The following is a 14,296-nucleotide window of genomic DNA, read 5'->3' as shown; positions in this document are numbered from 1 at the left end:
ATTTGACCAGTTTACGGTTGGCTGCATAGATTTACTGAAACAAAAATAAGAATCTATAAAATTAGGTTAATTATTGCCGCTAACATCACAAAATTTGGTCCGATTCTGGAATCTCACATGATTTTTAAAATATACTTCCTCCGTCTCATTCAAATATCCCATTATTTTTTGGCACAAAAATTAAGAAATATGTAGAAAATAAATAAAGTGGGTTGGTGGAAATTATTTAAATATTAGATATAGAGTGATAATATATTACAAAAAAAAGAGAATTAGACATTTGTAATGGAACATTCCATTATGGAAAGTAGGACATTTGTAATGAAACGAAGGAAGTACAATTTATCTGATTTTTTCTATGAAGTCAAGATTGAAGCTGGGTTAATATATATATACTCCCTCCGTCCGTCAAGATTATGTAAACATTACTATATTTGACGTCCGCCAAGATTATGTCACTTTCCTTTTATGGCAATGGTCCCACCATCCTCTTTAATATTTTATCCTTACTAACACTCTTTATTTACAAAAAACACACTCAAAATTCAATCTCAACCACACATCTCATAAAGTGGTGGGACCATTTCTCCACTACATCAAAATCATCACCAATTTTATTAAATCTCGTGCCCAAGCAATTTTACATAATTTTGACGGACGGAGGGAGTATTAAAAAATCACAAAATCTCCTGTACACCCGGGTCGTACCCGACCCGGATCCTGATTCGGATTTGACCCAATTGGATTATCCTATCCGAATATCAAGTGTTAGTGTCATTTCGATATAGTGTCAGTGTTATTTTTGAATAATGTCATTTTTATATAACAAAATAGTGTTAGTGTCATTCTGAGATCGTGTTATTGTCATTTCGTATAGTGTTAGTGTCATTTCAAAAAATAATGGGTTAGGATAGTCCAACTGGATCAAGATCCGGGTCGGGTACAACTCGAATGTACAAGAAACCATCTCTTAAAAAATAATGTGCCAATCGAAACAACGTCATCTCAATGAAAACGACACCGTTTCGATGGCCACATGAAATAACATAAAATAATTATGATACAATATGATACATTAGATTATCACCTGCAAGACTGCAACGCACAGCAAGTTGGATTTTTAATAGTCAACTAAAGCATGGCAGAGTACTTTTGGAATTATTGAGACTTTCAAGTGAGGTTGGCGTGTTGCAATTTATAACTAGTCACATTAATATGTGAAATAATCATAAATTTTATACTTTTCTCCCTACTTTCCAATTCCAGTCTTTATACTTTTCTCCCTGTTTATTCCATAGAAAATTTATCAAATTATAAAGAACACGAATTTTAATAAAATATATATATTTTTAATAATAAAGCAGAATATGATGGTCCTTTTGTCGTTTTCGCTTTGTGGAAGACACGAATTTTAAAAAAATGGTGAATATTGATAATAGTACTGGTTATTGTTGTGAGTGAAGTTTGTGTTCTGCTATAAATGGAAGTAGAAATAATATTTTGGACGGATCAAAATGGCAAAAGTGAAAACGATATCGTGGACAGGGGTATTATTCTTTTAGACCATATATAAAAAATTTGTCACATTATGAACGACACAAATTTTAATAAAATGTGAGTAGAGTTATTAACGGAGTAAGGATCTCATTTTAGATATGAATAAAGTTGCATGGACCCCATTATTATAAACGAAGAACAAATTTTTGTTGGATAGACCCAAAATAAAAAATTCTGACAAAATTTTTGTGGACAAAAGAAATACGAAAGTGTGAAACAAGAAAAAGGTGATGGGAAAAATATTGTCAACGTATATTTGTGGCGTATATACGGTCAAGGTCGAAAAATCTCATGTTAAACCTTACATATCTGTCATCTCCTATAAAGCTAGCATAACTTGCTTGAAAAAAAATAGTATAAATTTTATTAGAAGCTAAGTCTCATTTCAGACAGAAAGCAAAACAAGCACAAACAATGGCGGATGCAACACAAAGGTAATTAGTTCAATGAAAATAAACTATATATATTTTCCATTTTATATATAAGTATATATAGAATGTTCTTGCTGCTGCAGATATGCATTGATCACAGGAGCAAACAAAGGAATCGGGCTCGAAATCTGCAGGCAGTTAGCATCCAAAGGAATGGTTGTGATTTTAGCATCGAGAGATGAAAAGAGAGGCATTGAAGCTCAACAAAAGCTTAAACAATTCGATAAAAATGTGTTTTTTCATCAACTAGATGTTGTTGATCCTGCAAGCGTTGCTGCTGTTTTTGAGTTCATCAAATCGAGATTCGGAAGGCTCGACATTCTGGTACCAAGAAGAAGCTAAATGATATGAACGTGAGAATTAGGTTTTTTGTGTGAAAAAAAAGAGATGAAAATATGGATTTTGTGCAGGTGAATAATGCTGGAATTAGTGGAGTAGATGTGGATGGAGATGTGTCGGTGTTTGAAGAGTATATCGAAGCAGACTCTGCCTCATACGTTGCTGGTGGCAAGGTTTGTTTCCACTCTACAAATTGATATGAAATCAATATTCTATGAATCTTGAGATCTATATTGGACTAATTAATTGGAGTTAATTAGAAGGTTTTTTGGGATAGAATATTTGTACTTGATGAATTGTTGTCAAAATACAAGGAATATATATTCAATGAAAAAGACACCAATCTCTCTCTCTCTCTCATTGTGTGTATGCAGGCAGAGCCGTTTCACCCGAAAGCAAATGGGAAGCTTGTGGAGACATTGAAGGGTGCAGAAGAATGCATAGAGACAAACTACTATGGTGCAAAGAGAGTAACAGAAGCTCTCATTCCTCTGCTGCAGCTCTCTCATTCACCAAGAATTGTGAATGTCTCCTCCACATTAGGGAGTTTAGTGGTAAATCTCTCACTTCATTTGAGCTCAGTGATTGCTAAATGGTGCTTCTGATTGATGACTGATTAATATTATATATCTTGATCAGCTTCAAACAAATGAATGGGCAAAGGGAGTGTTTAGCAGCAAAGACAGCCTAACAGAAGAGAGAATAGAAGAAGTTGTGCAGCAATTTCTCAGCAACTTCAAAGAGGGGAAACTTGAAGAGAATCAATGGCCTCCTCACTTTGCAGCCTACAAAGTGTCGAAGGGAGCTCTCAACGCGTATACTTGGCTTGCAGCGAAGAAATACCCGCGTTTCTGCATCAATTCTGTGTGCCCTGGTTTTACTAGAACAGATATCACCTTCAATCAGGGCCCACTGAGTGAAGCCGAAGCTGCTGAAGCTCCGATGAAGCTGGCTTTGCTGCCCGACGGAGGGCCGTCGGGCTTTGCCTTCCTTCGAGGGGAAGCATTGTCTTTGTAATCAAAGATTTGTAAGAAACAAACACACAGACATTCTCATGTAATAATAATTGTGTTTTTTAGTGTGTGAGCTTCTGTTGCAGACTTCATGTTATTACACTATTTGTTACCATACTACAAAATATCACAAGATTCAGAGATGGTTGATCTTGAGCTGTTGCTGGTCTAGATTAATCTACCTAGTTTGAGGGCTGAGTTGTTCATATATGATTAAACAGTATTAGAATATAACAAAGTTGGAATAGGAGTGGAGGGAGATGTTTCAATTATTCAAGAATTAGTGTGTTTGCAAAAAAATATTTGTCATGTGTGTTGCAATAATACTAACTCAAAGGAAGAAATGGTTATTTTAAATCCTAACTAGGGTTGTTTGGCCACCTAAAGGTATATACCAAAACCCAAATCTGTTGAAAATAACCATCTGCATAAGTCAAAGATTATTATTCAAAGATCATGAATAATAATTCAACGATAAAATCTTTAGCTTTTGATTTTAAGAGATTGTATTTGATTTTAAGAGATTGTAGTTTGACATTTGATTCACCCTTACACTATAAAAGGGTGCATTGTAATCTAAAGAAATATATCAGAGACATTATCAATTCTCTCTACATTTTCTATCATGTTGTTCTTTCTCAACCTAGCTTCTCTCGATTACCATATTTAAGATGGTATCAAAGCAGGTTAACCACCAAAAAGAACCCTACAAATTTACTACACACCAAACCAAAGCAGAAAAAAAATTTCTGCAATCTAGAGAGAGAGGAGCAGGTGAAGGGTTGGGAGAGAAGGTGAATAGTAAAGTTACTGTTCAAGTGACTGTTCAAGGTGACGTGGCAGTTGCATATTTTCAGCACTGTATATTTTTTCCTCCCCTACAAATTTGCTCAACATCAAATCAAACCATGTCAGAACAAGAAACTTCAGACACAGAAAAAACTAGCCACACCCCACCAAATTTCCCGATGGAATTTGCTGCACAATTTGCAGAATTCCTCAAACAAAGCCTCAGAATTCCAGATTCATCGGCCCATAAACCACCAAACCACGACCAACTTGAATCTTTTGGAGAGATTTCCATCAAGGCGAAACTCAATGGGGAAAATTACCCATTATGGGTTAACCTCATGAAACGGGCAATTGCGGGAAAAGGTTTGACATCTCACATTAATGGAGTTTCAAAACCACCCGCAATTGACGATCCCAGCTACACGAGATGGGAGCAACGGGATAACTGCGTTTTCAATTGGGTGATCAACAATATCGAAACCGGACTTGTGAATGAGGTATCACAGTACGCAACCGCCGCTGATCTATGGGAAGGATTGGCGATCACTTATGGAAGTGGATCTGATCCATTCCAAATCTATGATCTGCACCGACAAGCCATGACAATCAAACAAGAATCTATGACACTAGAAGGGTTGTGGATCAAAATGCAGGACTTATGGATCTCGATTGATACCAGAGATCCGAGTCCGACAGACATAGAGGGATATCAGAAGAGGGAGGAGCGCCATCGCCTCTATCAATTTCTAAGTGCATTGGATGACAAATATGCTAATATCAAGAGGGAGATTATGGACAAGGATCCATTACCAACTGTTCGAAGAGCCTACGGACTGGTACGAAGGCAGGCCACAAACGAGGATATCCTCAAATCCTCTGAATCGCCGACCGTAGGAATCGGGTCCGGACTCGCCGCGGTCAACCACAGCCGACCACCACCGCTCTCCAATCGACCACAGCAAGGAAATCAAACCTGGAACAACAGGAAAGGGGAAATCGACAAGAGCAAACTCGTTTGCACACACTGTGGAGGTAAAAAACATACCAAGGAGGGATGTTTCTTACTCATCGGATTTCCCGAATGGTGGGACGAAATGAAGAAATCAAGAGCTGCGTCCAAAAATCGGAATCAACCGTGGAGTCCGAATGGACAAGCGACGGTGGCGGTCAGCGGCACAAGACCGACGTCAATCGTGTCTGCTGCAACGACTGGCGGGGCGTGGTCAGGCGGTGATACACGAGCCGCCAACGCCGGAACTCCGGCAGGCAACGTCAGACCACCACCGCCACAGACGCGCATTAACGAGGAGAGAGGAGGTGCCCTGGCGGCTAGGGTTCACGAAGGGGAAGGTAATGAGGGGTTATACCTTTTAAACCCCTCACTCATTCACAGCTCTTATTTTGTTCAGACCTTAGCAGTATCCTCCTCTAATTCTGGAACACCATATAAAGACTACCATTGGATTTTTGATTGTGGAGCCACAGATACTATGTCCTTTGATGCCTCGGATTTTATGGAAATTTTTCCTACCCAGAAAAAATATGTTAAAACTGCTAGTGGAAATTTAGCATATGTAGAAGGAGCTGGAACTATTAAATTATCCTCTGAATTATGTCTTCCAAACTGTTTATATATCCCGTCTTTATCCCACAAATTGGTGTCTGTTAGCCAAGTAACGAGAGAATTACACTGTAACTTACTAATGCAGTCTGGCTTCTGCACTTTACAGGATACGAGGACGGGGAAGATAGTTGGGCGTGGCACTGAATATCGAGGACTCTACTATGTGGATAGGATGGCTCAACAGGGTGCTGTGATGCTAACTCAAGGACTGGCAGAGGAACAGACTTGGCTTTGGCATAGGCGGTTAGGACACCCATCCATAGGATATTTAAGGTTAATTTATCCAAACCTTATTACTTCACACCCTTTGAACTGTGAGACATGTTTTCTGGCTAAGAGCCATCGTCACAGTTTTAAACTTAATAATACTCGTGTGAAGTCAGTTTTCTCTTTACTTCACTCTGATGTTTGGGGTCCAGCTCCGGTTACTAGTGATAATGGGTTTAGATATTTTTTGTTATTTGTTGACGATTGTTCTAGAATGACGTGGGTATATTTCTTAAAATCCAAAAGTGAAGTTTTTGAAAAGTTCACCCACTTCTATAATCTAGTACAAACACAATACAAGAAAAATATTCAAATCCTTAGATCTGATAATGGGGGGGAGTATGTAAATTCCAAGATGCAAAACTTCTTCACTGAAAAAGGTCTTGTCCACCAAACAACATGTCCTTACACACCTGAACAGAATGGGGTAGCTGAACGGAAAAATAGGATCATTTTAGAGATGACTAGAGCCCTTATCATCGACTCCCAAGTCCCTAAATCTTACTGGCCCGAAGCCGTAACTATCTCTGTTTACCTCTTGAATCGACTGCCAACTCATATCCTAAACTTTAAACCACCCCTTGAGTTCCTAGCTACTCACTCTGAAATACCCTCATCCCTCACACTGGAACCCAGAATTTTTGGATGCACCGTTTATGTTCATATCCCTAAACAAAATCGTACAAAGTTCTCACCAAATGCTGTTAAGTGTGTTTTCCTGGGGTATGGCAAAAATCAGAAGGGGTATAGATGTTATGATCCTGTAGCTAATCACCTATACACTACCTTAAACTGTGACTTCGTTGAAACAGAATATTTTTTCCGCCAACATGGGAGTCAGGGGGAGAAAAATGAGATTGTCGACTCCCTAAGTTGGCTCCATACGCCATCCACTGTCCAAACAACCATTCCTTCCCTACCTTCTCATCCGTCTCAAACTAGCTCAGTGTCATTGCCAAGTTCTGTGCCAGACGTTGGTCCAACAGAGAAGGTTAGCACACCCGCCGAGACATCTACAACACAGGTTCAGTTCGAGATGTCCAGCGAGTCGATCCCACTATCAACCCCATCTTCAAATCCTGAGGTAAGTAATCTCAATAGTTCTCAAGTTAATACTAACATTGAGGAACAGAGGTATGAAGACACTGACACAGAAACTGGAAGGGATACGGATGAAGATGATGAACGTACTGAGTTGGCAGGTGCCACAGATCAGTACACATTGCCTCCCCGAAGTACAAGGGGAAAACCACCAAAGCGATACTCTCCAGACTGGCAGGGACGGAAGACTAGGTACTCGATTGCCAACCTTGCCCAAGGACAACTCACAGAGATGGCACGGGCCTTTGAAGCAGCTCTTTATGAAGAGGAGGATATACCCCAGACAGTAGAAGAGGCAAGGAGACATAAACATTGGAGGGATGCCATGAAGAAGGAAATGGATGCACTAATTAAGAATGGGACATGGGAAAGATGTGTGCTGCCAGAAGGAAAGAGGCCAGTGGGATGCAGATGGGTTTTTTCAATCAAAAGGCGAGCAGATGGTTCAATCGAGAGGTACAAAGCTAGGTTGGTTGCAAAAGGATACACTCAGACCTACGGGATAGACTATGAAGAAACATTCTCACCAGTGGCCAAGATAAACACAGTAAGAACACTTCTCTCAGTAGCAGCATGCAAGGATTGGCCTTTGCATCAGTTGGATGTAACTAATGCCTTCCTACATGGAGAATTGGATGACAATGCAGAGATATATATGGAAGTTCCTCCAGGTTATTCCGAAGAGTTCGAGGCAGGTCAAGTGTGCAGGCTAAAGAAGACACTCTATGGATTGAAGCAATCGCCCAGAGTATGGTTCGGGAGATTCTGTTTAGCTATGGCAAAAAATGGCTATAAACAGAGTAACTCTGATCATACATTATTCGTGAAACGAAGAGAAGGAAAGGTAACATGTTTAATCATTTATGTTGATGACATGATTATCACAGGAGACGATGTTGAAGAGATAGTAAACCTGAAGAAAAACTTATTCCTGGAATTTGAAATGAAAGACCTTGGATCTCTGAAGTACTTCCTTGGAATTGAGATTTTAAGGTCGAAAAAGGGAATCTTCCTGAGACAAAGAAAGTATGTCCTTGACTTACTTGCAGAAACTGGGCTACTCGAGTGTAAACCTGCAGAAACACCGATTGTGATAAATCATGGATTAACAATTGTTGAGGGAGCTGACTTAACAGATCAAGGAAAATACCAGCGCCTTGTTGGGAAACTCATCTATCTCTCCCATACACGGCCCGACATCACATATGCAGTTGGAATAGTAAGTCAGTTTATGCACAAACCCCAGAAGGAGCATATGGAGGCAGCTTTGAGAATTGTCCGGTATCTGAAAGGAACCACTGATTATGGGATTTTGCTTGAAAAAAAGGAAGATTTGGAAGTTGACGGGTTTACAGACGCAGATTGGGCCAGTAACCCAAATGATAGGAAATCTACCGCCGGATATTTTACCTTCGTTGGAGGAAACTTGGTCACATGGAGAAGCAAAAAAACAGAAAGTAGTGGCCCTATCAAGTGCAGAGGCAGAATTCAGAGGAGTAAAAAGTGGGATAACTGAAATCCTGTGGCTTCGGAGATTGCTCACAGAGATTGGCTTTCCTCCAAGAAGGGGAAGTCGGCTCTTCTGTGACAATAAAGCTGCGATTAGTATATCTGAAAATCCCGTACAACACGACAGAACCAAACACGTGGAGATCGATCGGCATTTCATCAAAGAGAAGCTCGATAGTGGGATCATTGAACTTCCTTTCATACGATCGGATGAACAGTTGGCTGACATATTGACTAAGGCTGTAAACACAAAAGTCTTCAGAGAAGTTCTGGACAAGTTAAGTATCGGAAATGCCATTACTCAACTTGAGGGGGAGTGTTGAAAATAACCATCTGCATAAGTCAAAGATTATTATTCAAAGATCATGAATAATAATTCAACGATAAAATCTTTAGCTTTTGATTTTAAGAGATTGTATTTGATTTTAAGAGATTGTAGTTTGACATTTGATTCACCCTTACACTATAAAAGGGTGCATTGTAATCTAAAGAAATATATCAGAGACATTATCAATTCTCTCTACATTTTCTATCATGTTGTTCTTTCTCAACCTAGCTTCTCTCGATTACCATATTTAAGGAACTTCTCCTTCACTCAGATCTTGCTGCTGACATTGTTCTTGATTTGGTGGTTTATGAGAGATTTTGTGTTTGTTTTTGAGCAACTTTAATTTGTTGTTTGTGCAAGTGAAAGTGACTTGATTTCATTATAGTAAGGTTGCATGATATGCCTATGTGCAAAAAATCTATCAATTCTATAAAGCAATACATATTCCAGCCCTCATATTGTTTCTCTCTCCTACATGGCACACTCACAATGCTTTATTTCACATTATCTTGAAAGACTTTTCACTCATAATTCTCACAATTTTACAAAGCCTGCTGCAGCCGTTACATCCCTCAAGGTCAAAGCCACATCTCAAAATTTCCATCCATGGCTTCAGCCGTTACATCTCTCAAAGTCTCAATTTCTCTCACAATATGAGTTTCCAGTCTCACCAGCAATTTTCCAACAATCCCGCCCCCAATCCCAACCCTAATCCGCCGCCCATTCTCATCTTATTCTTCTTCGGCCTCTCTGAGTCCGGATTTGAAAAATGCCCTGTGATTTTTATTTCTGTTTCATTGTAGTCCTACTGACTGAAGAACTCTTCCTCTCTCGCTCTTCACATCTCTCAGATCTAGCGGGGGAGAAATCCCTGCCACCAACCTCCGAAGAATTTGCAAAACATTCCAGGTTGCCGCCAGTTTCTCGCTGCTGCTGACGCAATCGCCTCTGTCTGCTTCTCTTCGTCTGCCGCCACTCGGCCGCCGGGATAGAAATCGCCATCACCGCCGCTGCCCACCTCCTCTGCCATGTTAAGTATGGTAAGTATTCTATTAGGAAAGATTATAATTGTAAATATAGAATGATTAGGGCTCTACTTTAGAAAGAACAAATTTTGGTAAATGTTTAGCAATGGAAACTTTAAAACCTAGATTTTTAGTTATAAATTTATTAGTTCACTGTAAATTATGCCGTATTCACTCAATCGCCCCCGCCTCCACCATTCAGCCGGCCCGCCTCCAGCCTCTGCATCATCTTTCACTCCTCAGTCTTCAAGTAACAGCTTAAACCCTCAAATTTTATGTAGGCTCGAATGTTGTACGGCAGATGTTTGTAGCTAAAGCTAGAATTTTCATAGGACCACAGAGTAAGCTTATTTCGACTGGAATCTTTTCATTAGTTTGTTGTTTGTTTTTTCTATAACAGTGATGATTTTGTGGGGTTATTTTGATTCAATTTTTTGTTTCAGTGCGCTGTCAATTTGTGCTCCCCTTTATATAGAAATCAGAATATGTTTTTAATTGGTTTCCCTAGAGTTACAAATCTTGTGATTGTGATGCTATGATTTGGTTTTCGTGTGAGATAATACGATGTGATTATCTTATTTGGTATTTTGTGAGATGAATTGTTAATAGCTCGGATGTATAGTTGTTGAAATTACTTTGTTAATGATTGTTATTAATTCTAATCTCGAATATTGGCCTTACAAAGAAAGGTTCCTAATTTCTCTCTTTTTTATGTCTGCATTTATGTTTGATGATGGCTTTATGGAAGAGTTATGATTTGATGAATTTAACATGATGAAATAGAATATGGGCTTGAAGAGTTGGTGGAGTTCAGATGGAGAGAATTAGGAGAGGAGACACAGGTTAGAATTCAAAGCATTTTGATTAGCTTTTGAAATTCTTGAATTTTTTTTGAGATTGATGATGAATATGTGATGAGCAGGAAATTCATGGGGCAAATTCGTCGTTCGATTAGCTGTCTGTATTGCACATGATGGCAATGCTGACGCTGATGGAGGCAAATGAAAAGCTAATTCCTAAAGAAAGTAGTCTGTCTGAGAGGTTTGTGTCTGCAGGGTTATATCTATCTACATACATACAAGTGATAATTTTGAAAATTTTGAGATAATTTTGTGTTGCTATTGTGATCAGATTGCATGAGAGATGTTGTTGATTTGCTGCTGAAAGCAGCAGGATATTTTAACTTATGTGTTCTTGATGTTCTTCCACGGCTAGCACCTGAGCTAAAGTTAAGCATACGCGTTTTTGTTGATTAGATTCTTGATATCTTTGTATGGACAGGAAGAAGCTACCTTCGGACATGCAGGGGCACGTGCTAGAGGCGATTTCACATCAAGCACTGGCACAGGTAGAAACTGCCTTCTATTACAACTTGAACATAACAGCAATCTTAAAAAACATGCATGAAGTTGAAGTCATAGTGTGAGATGATGATTAATTTATTGCATGGGTGATATATTCCAGGGAACTGAAATTCAGCTTGGATTAGTTGTCCAAAGTAAAAATGCAACTGTCTGTGAAGAAGAGACTAGCTTGTGAACAGTTGAGTTTCTATGCTCAGGTAATTAAGATGTCCCATTTAGTACTAAGCTGCAGTTTCCTTCATTTCCTACAGTTAGAAAGAGTGTTGTAAGAGACCTAATTGATAAGTGTCTGTTTGTTAGGCGTATAACTGTTTATCGGACAAGAATGAGAGCAGTGCAGCTCTGAAGAATCAACTATTCTTCCTCAAGTTGAAGCTTCTGGAAGCTAAGGTGCTTCTTATTTTCATCAATCAATAGTTCCCATCTCATTTTGTTTATTTACACGTTCTAGACTTACACAGGCTGCAGCTTACTACTATCACCGTGTAATCCTAGACAAGGGCACAGAGCCTTCCTGCCATGTCAGCGTCGTCTGCTGCTCTCTTGCTACAGAGGAGTTGCTGGTCGAGAGCAAGAAGGCATACTTGACCTTTTGCCTTGCAGATCCAATCACAAGGTAATTCACTTCAAATTATATATAACTTTTTATTCACCAATCAAACTAACACATGCTCTGTTCGAGTTCGTGTACTAGATGTACATACATACACACTTATATCTATAAAATAGACATATTACAATTAAGAGATAAAGTTCAAGCAGTTCGCAAGGCACGCTCTTTCTAAGTTGCAATCTATATTTGCTGAAGGGTGATTGATAATTCATGTGAAAACTTGAGAGCAACCAAAAAATGTCTAAGTGGAAAGAGTAAAGAAAGCAATTTATATGAAAGGAAAGTAATTTCTAAGACAACTATTTGCTCTGTTTTCTTTTCTTTCACAGCTTTGAACTACTTGCTCGGCATTATGTTTGGGTTGCATCATTCTAATGATCTTGCCAGTAACATACAACTAAATGAACTATTTTTATTAATGCATGTTCATGTAAGTATAATACATATATTTATTTGACAATGTTGTCTATCTATATCTGCTGGTGGGGTTGGTGGAGAAGGCGATGGTTGTTTTGAGCGGGATCACGGCGATTGAGATAGGGCAAGAGGTGATCATTGAGGAGGGCAGGCGGGATCGCGAGCGATTGAGGATGAGAGCAACAAAGGGAAGTAGTTCGCATATGTAATTGCTTACTTCGTTTGATTTTTTTCTTTTTCTTTTTCTTTTTAGACTAAAAGGCTTCTTGGGTTTGAGGATTTTAAGATTGATTTGACTATTAAAGTTACAATTTCTTGGAATTATATGTTTGGGTTTAATAAATTATGGAATATTTTTCTCTGATAAATTAAAAAGAAAAATAATAAACACGATATATGTAACAAAAAGTGAATGTAGAGCACTATACAAAAATTAATAACTTGACTTCAAAAACTTTTTTTAGCTTGCTACAATAAGAATAACTAATTTCTATTTAAATTGATATAAATACAATTAAATTAGATAATGAATGATTAATTAATGAAAATTTTAAAAATTTATAATTATAGTATTAAATAATTCTTGCATCTTTTTCTTTAAAATTACTGTAAGATCAAATAATTCCCATCGAATTTCGACGGATTAGGTGATTTATTTGTTGGGTGGTTGATTGCAGAATGTCGACGCTGAAAAGCAGCAGCGCACCTCCCTCTCAAGCTTCGATGGGCATCCGTCGGGTAACGGGTGGAGGGGTAACGGGTGGCGGATACCTAACGGGTGGCGGGTATCTGTGGATCGTGGGTATGGGTGGCAAATAATTTTTTTGAATATACATTTTGCTAAGTCATGTTAGAGATGAAAGTCCTCTTCAATTTATTTTTTCATTTTAGTTTGATATGTAATTAGATTTATGTCATGTTAACACTTATTTTATTGAATAATATTCATTATTTATAAATATATTATGAAAAGAAGATGAACTTTTTATTTATAAACTATAACACCAAATAATTCCCGTCGAATTTCGACGGGTTAGACACTAGTAATATACTATTATGATACATATGAATGGGCATGGCATAGTGATAAAGTGTGTAGTGAAAGATATTGGATTTAGTCAAATATATTTGGGTCATTTCTCTAGGTTAATAGATCCAAACATGAAAATTTAAATAGAGTAATGCTAAACAACCACATTGTGGTCACTCACAATTTACCTAAATAGAAAATAATTTAATTTATTTAACTTATTTCTTAAAATAAAAATAAGATTTAGTTATTTTATCATATTCTCTGCATTATAATTATTTTTTTGCAATTTTTTGGTAACTTTTTTATTTTTATTAAAAAATAAATTAAAAATAAAAAATGCAAAAAAAAATTAAAAAAAAGTACAATGTATAGAATATAATAAAATAACTAAATTCAATTTTTATTTAAAAAATAAATTAAATAAATCAAGATTGTCCTTATTATACTCCCTCCGTCCAACAATCAACTACACAGTTGATGGTCGGCACGAAAACTAAGAAAGCTGAAAAAGGTGGTGTAAAAGACTAAAATGGTAGTGCTAATATATTTTGATTACTTTTACTAATCTTTTATTAGCTATTTGACATTATTTTAATGCCTTGACTTATTAAAGTGTTCTTTTTTTTTATATATAAGCTATTTCTTTCTTTCTTATTTTACTCTTTAATTAAATAAACTGAAAACTGAAAAATAAATAAACTGAAAATTCGAAAATAAATAAATAAATAAACTGGAAATAAATAAATAAATAAACTGAAAATTCGAAAATAAATAAATAAACTGAATATTCAGAAAATAAATAAACTGGAAATAAATAAATAAATAAACTGGAAATTCGAAAATAAATAAATAAATAAATTGAAAATTCAGAAAATAAATAAAC

General features: G+C 37.3%; 3 protein-coding genes across 5 annotated transcripts; all 3 read left to right on the top strand.

Moving 5' to 3' along the window:
* The first annotated feature begins 1,817 nt into the window (after positions 1 to 1,817).
* On the top strand, positions 1,818 to 3,481 carry LOC130999147 ((-)-isopiperitenone reductase-like). The gene is made up of 5 exons (XM_057924651.1): positions 1,818 to 1,991; positions 2,072 to 2,312; positions 2,399 to 2,500; positions 2,702 to 2,881; positions 2,967 to 3,481. The coding sequence occupies exons 1-5, from the start codon at positions 1,972 to 1,974 to the stop codon at positions 3,342 to 3,344; spliced, it is 921 nt and encodes a 306-aa protein (XP_057780634.1). The 5' UTR covers positions 1,818 to 1,971; the 3' UTR covers positions 3,345 to 3,481.
* Positions 3,482 to 4,455: 974 nt separating this feature from the next.
* LOC130999143 (uncharacterized) lies at positions 4,456 to 6,000 on the top strand. Its single transcript, XM_057924643.1, has 2 exons — positions 4,456 to 5,482; positions 5,863 to 6,000. The coding sequence occupies exons 1-2, from the start codon at positions 4,471 to 4,473 to the stop codon at positions 5,898 to 5,900; spliced, it is 1,050 nt and encodes a 349-aa protein (XP_057780626.1). The 5' UTR covers positions 4,456 to 4,470; the 3' UTR covers positions 5,901 to 6,000.
* A 3,526-nt stretch (positions 6,001 to 9,526) lies between these two features.
* LOC130999155 (uncharacterized) lies at positions 9,527 to 13,355 on the top strand. Of its 3 annotated transcripts, none has more exons than XR_009093426.1 (8): positions 9,527 to 10,001; positions 10,735 to 10,828; positions 10,909 to 11,027; positions 11,268 to 11,334; positions 11,451 to 11,547; positions 11,651 to 11,740; positions 11,812 to 11,966; positions 12,464 to 13,355. XR_009093426.1 is itself a non-coding variant. In XM_057924659.1 (7 exons), the coding sequence occupies exons 4-7, from the start codon at positions 11,491 to 11,493 to the stop codon at positions 12,477 to 12,479; spliced, it is 318 nt and encodes a 105-aa protein (XP_057780642.1). In that variant the 5' UTR covers positions 9,556 to 10,001; positions 10,909 to 11,027; positions 11,268 to 11,334; positions 11,451 to 11,490; the 3' UTR covers positions 12,480 to 13,355. The 3 variants fall into 3 exon arrangements, 1 of the variants encoding a protein (XP_057780642.1); XR_009093425.1 differs by having other exon boundaries at positions 9,532 to 10,001; positions 10,770 to 10,828; XM_057924659.1 differs by lacking the exon at positions 10,735 to 10,828 and having other exon boundaries at positions 9,556 to 10,001.
* The last annotated feature ends 941 nt before the right edge of the window (positions 13,356 to 14,296 follow it).

This window comes from Salvia miltiorrhiza, chromosome 8 (assembly GCF_028751815.1).
Source record: "Salvia miltiorrhiza cultivar Shanhuang (shh) chromosome 8, IMPLAD_Smil_shh, whole genome shotgun sequence".
NCBI classification, from domain to species: domain Eukaryota; kingdom Viridiplantae; phylum Streptophyta; class Magnoliopsida; order Lamiales; family Lamiaceae; genus Salvia; species Salvia miltiorrhiza.
Note: the sequence above shows the minus strand (reverse complement) of the source record. Positions and strands in the feature narration are given on the sequence as shown.